The sequence below is a fragment of the Fukomys damarensis genome, unplaced genomic scaffold (genome assembly GCF_012274545.1).
Source record: "Fukomys damarensis isolate Sample0158 unplaced genomic scaffold, DMR_v1.0_HiC HiC_scaffold_13, whole genome shotgun sequence".
Lineage (NCBI taxonomy): Eukaryota > Metazoa > Chordata > Mammalia > Rodentia > Bathyergidae > Fukomys > Fukomys damarensis.
In genome coordinates, this window is record NW_022900925.1 from 38,013,520 (window position 1) to 38,017,752 (window position 4,233).

At 62.9% G+C, this 4,233-nt stretch overlaps 1 protein-coding gene across 4 annotated transcripts in view; it reads right to left on the reverse strand.

Moving 5' to 3' along the window:
- The window catches only part of Stat3 (signal transducer and activator of transcription 3), a 14,650-nt gene that overhangs the window by 1,484 nt on the left and 8,933 nt on the right, over positions 1–4,233 (reverse strand). For 2 of the 4 annotated variants that reach the window (XM_010635506.3, XM_033763052.1), the window contains exons 15-21: positions 4,136–4,233; positions 3,919–4,054; positions 2,586–2,638; positions 2,405–2,499; positions 2,178–2,317; positions 1,582–1,794; positions 12–54 (exon numbers count right to left, since the gene is read on the reverse strand). The exon at positions 4,136–4,233 ends at the window's right edge or, in 1 of these variants, runs on beyond it. In XM_010635506.3, the coding sequence (XP_010633808.1) occupies positions 12–54; positions 1,582–1,794; positions 2,178–2,317; positions 2,405–2,499; positions 2,586–2,638; positions 3,919–4,054; positions 4,136–4,233 (778 nt within the window). The remainder of the gene's footprint in view (positions 1–11; positions 55–1,581; positions 1,795–2,177; positions 2,318–2,404; positions 2,500–2,585; positions 2,639–3,918; positions 4,055–4,135) is intronic. The other 2 variants (XM_010635507.2, XM_010635504.3) reach the window with 1 other exon arrangement.

The window sequence follows — 4,233 nt, forward strand, 5'->3', positions numbered from 1 at the left end:
GAGGGACTTACGGGGTCACGCAGATGAACTTGGTCTTCAGGTATGGGGCGGCACCTGGAAGGGGAGCGGGGGCTTACTGTGGGGACCCGGTCGCCCCCATGGCCATGCGGTGCTTGTTGTGCGGCTCCTTCCCTGCTTCCCGAGCTGTGGACGGCTCAGCCGGGTCCCCCGGCCCTCGAGACCTCGGGACCTGGCACGGTGTCCCGCCAGTCACCGCCCGCACTCGGGCTCTCCTTCCCTGTCCTCACGGAACCTGCCCGGCTGTCAGTGCGGGGACACCACAGACAGAGGCACCGTGTGTGGTCCCAGCACGCGGCTGAGGCAGGAAGATCGCCAAGTTCTAGGTGACTCGGCAAGACTCTGTCTCCAAGGGAGAAAAGCGGGCGAGCGCGCAGCACACACTGAGGGGCGCAGGACCTGGGTCGGCGCCTGGCTGGGGACAGGGCCGGGAGCGGGGATCTGTCCTCGATCTGTCCTCACCGGGCGCGGGGCGGGGAGGCCGGTTTGACAGCCGACTGCTAGGCTAGAAGGCCCAGCGGCGCCAGCAGGGGCCTCTGGGGAAACCAAGTCAGGGAACAGGGTGCCACCCACAGACACTGACCGGCCTGGTGCAGAAGCAAAGGGGCCACTGAGCGTCCGCGCCTGGCACACATCCCCGGCTCGGTCGGGCACACAGAGGAGGGTTCATGGGGTGGGGGGCGGACGAGGACACTCAGCTCGGCAGCAGGGCCAGGATGTGGAGCCACGGAGAGACGGCGAGGAGGAAGAGAGGCCCCGGGCAGGGGCGGGAGCAGGAGCCAGGGGCTCTGGCAGGCGGAGGGGGCTGGGCGCCCCGACCTCCACCCACGGACACAGGCAGGAAGCGGTGCCGGCAGCCCCGCCAGGCAGGGACGCCTAGGTCTCGGGGACAGGCCTGTCGTCCCTCGCAGCAGGAACAAAGCCTTGTGGGGCCCGATCACATCTCCCAACTGAAGCAAGGTGTGCAGGGAGATAAGGACGGGCAGGAAGCGAGCGCAAGTCGGCTTCGCCAGGGCGGAACTCGAACTCAGCGTCAGAACAAAGGGGCGGGGACAGCCTGCGCCAGAGCTGGGGTCCCCTCCCCTCCCCTCCCCGGCCCAGCCCCTCCTGGGACAGAGGGGGTGGCGGGGCTGCGCCCAGGGCCATGAGGACAGAAACAGCCTCGGGACACCCTGAGAGAGCCCTGCGGGGAGTGGGTGCCTGGCAAGTCGGCCTGCACCGGTACAGACAGGCACAGGGTCAGGGCAGAGCGCAGTGGGACAGGCAGCCCAGGCTGGCAACAACGGCGGGGCGCCCCAACACACATACGGACACCCCCGAGACCGCTTCCACCAGAAGCCATCTGTGGCCCAGGGACACCGGCAAGCAGGGAGCAGGCTGGACTCCAGCAGGGCCCGAGCGTGTGCGTGTGGGTCCCCCACAGACGGGACAGGGACCGGTGGCCGATCCTGCCCTCCCCCCCAGGAACGCAGCGTCCCCGTCCCTGTCAGCCCTGTCCCTGTCCAACCTGCGATTCCCGACACCTGCCTGAGAATCGAGTGCCGGAGACGGAGAGCCAACAACTACCTGTTTCAGCTTCTGGGTGCTCCTGGCTCTCGGGCCGGCAGTACTTCCCAAAGGCCTCCTCCTTGGGGATGTCGGGGTACAGGTAGACCAGTGGGGACACCAGGATGTTGGTGGCGTCCATGATCTTATAGCCCATGATGATCTCGGCAAACGACATGTTGTTTAGCTGCTGCTTGGTGTACGGCTCCACCGACTGGATCTGGGTCTTACCTGCCACGGGACACAGGAAGGGAGGACAATGGCCGGGCCACCTCGGAGAAAGCTGCAGCTTCCTCCTGCCCCCGAAGGGAAAGATGTGTGCAGGGCCTGGCACTGCGGAGAAGCTCAGGCTGGCCTTGAGCTGACAGAACCCTCCTGCCTCGGCCTCCTGAGTGCTGAGAGCACAGGCCCACACCCAGCCAGGCGGGCTCTGTGAAAAGCTATCTGGGTGAGGGGCAGTAATAATCTTGCAGGAGCCATATTAACAGGAGAGCCAAGGAAGGAGCCGCAGACCAGGGTTCCAGCAGTGCAGGTGAGGCAGTCTCTCGGCGGGGACCCCCAAGCCAGGCAGCGGAGCGCCGAGGCCAGCCTGTCCTCCAGGGGGCGCCGCTCACCGCTGATGTCCTTCTCCACCCAGGTGAAGGTGACACCGCCCTCCTTGCTGCTTTCGCTGAAGCGCAGCAGGAAGGTGCCTGGTGGTTTGGTGCTCAGGATGGCGCGCTCCCGCTCCTTGCTGATGAAGCCCATGATGTACCTGACCGGAACAGGCATCAGGGACCCAGGACGCCCCACTGGGCCGGGCCGCCCACCAGCCCGCCCTAGTCGCCTGCGGGCAGCCTACCCCTCATTCCACAAGGCCAGGATGTACTTCTTCACCAGGTCGATGATGTTGTCCAGCCAGACCCAGAAGGAGAAGCCCTTGCCCGCCATGTTCTCCTGCAGGGGACAAGGGACACAGCCGTCCCACTGTCCGCCCCACACCAGGCCCCCACGGCCCAGGGAGGCACCACAGGCCACTTTACCTTGCAGAACTTTGCCCACGTGATCTGGCACCCCGAGTAGTTCACGCCGGGTCCTGAAGGGAACAAGAACAAAGTGGAGATTTTCAGCTTAGACCGAGACTGACTTTTAGTCTTGAGACAGGGTCTTGCTAAGTTGCCTAGGCTGGCTTTGACCTCTCCACCCTCCTGCCTCAGCCTCCAGAGTGGCTGGGATTACCAGCATGCATCACTGTGCCCGGCTCAAGGCTTTTCCTTTTTGTGGTAGCCAGGATGGAAACCAGGGCCCTGGCAGCAAGTTCCATCCCCAGCCCTTATTTTCAATTCTGAGACATGAACTGGCTAAGCCGCTAACTTGCACAGGCTGAGCTTGAACTTTTGATCGTCCTGCTTTAGCTTCCCAGAGTGCTGGGACCCCTGGCATGTGCCAGCGGGCTGGCTTCAATTTCCTTCTTCCTGGGGCCGGGGATTTAGTCAGTGGTGCCGTGTCTGGCTTGCGCGTGCAAGTTCCATCCCCTGTATCACCAAAAAAAAATTCCTTTCTCCGAAGACACATTTGTCCCAGGATGGGCCGTGGGCCACTGTTTTCCATGTTTTCAAAGGCTGTCACCATCATCTACCAGTGCGCACAAGTGTACAAATCCCACACCCACTGCAACCTCTCCCCCAGCTATTGTGTCGCGGGCAGACGGCACATGAGAGGCTCTGGCTGTGTGCCGGTGGGGGGCAGAGCACAGGCTGACAAGGGATAGCGGGGCTGGAGGGCAGCACAGGACAAGGCTGCTGCTAGCCGAGGTGAACAAGGAACATTCTGCCGGGCGTGGTGGCGCATGCCTGTAATCCCAGCTCTCGGGAGGCTGAGGCAGGAGGATCGCTGTGAGTTTGAGACCAGCCTGGGCTGCACAGGGAGTTCCAGGTCAGTCTCAACTACATAGTGAGACCCTGTCTCAAAAAACAAACAAAACCAAAAAAAAAACAAAACAGAACAAAAAACCCAAAGAACATTCTACTCGTCTATTGAAAGGAGAAAAATCAGACTAAGCCAGGTGTGGTGGCGTACACCTGTGATCCCAGCACTAGAGAGCCTGAGGCAGGAGGATCGCTGTGAGTCTGAGGTCTGCCTGGGCTACGTTAAAAAACAAACCAAAGGGGCCAGGGATTTAGCTCAGTGGTGCCACCACTTGCCTCACCAGCATAAGGTCCCGAGTTTGATTCCTAGTACCACAAACACCATAGACCAGCCTGAGGCCACTGGAGAACGGAGGCTGTGGCGCCACCCAAGACGGCACCACCCCGCCCCGCCCCTCCCGGGCGGCCCGGGAAGAGCCAGACTCTGAGGCTGCGCCCGGCCACACACCCAGGAGCTTCTCGGCCAGCGTGGTGAGCTGCTCGATGCTCAGGCCGCGCTTGGTGGTGGAGGAGAACTGCCAGCTCAGCACCTCGGCCACCTGGTCCCAGGTCCCGATCGGGGGCTTGGTGAAGAAGTTCACGTTCTGCGGGGAAGGACATGGGCTGCTGGGTGGCCGCGGTGACGGCCGGAGGGCGCGGGTGCTGCGGGCATGGTGTGGGCTCACCTTGGGGTTGTTGGTCAGCATATTGTACCACAGGATAGACGCCCAGGCGTTGGGCATCTGGCAGATGTTGGAGATCACCACGACGGGCAGCGAGTGCG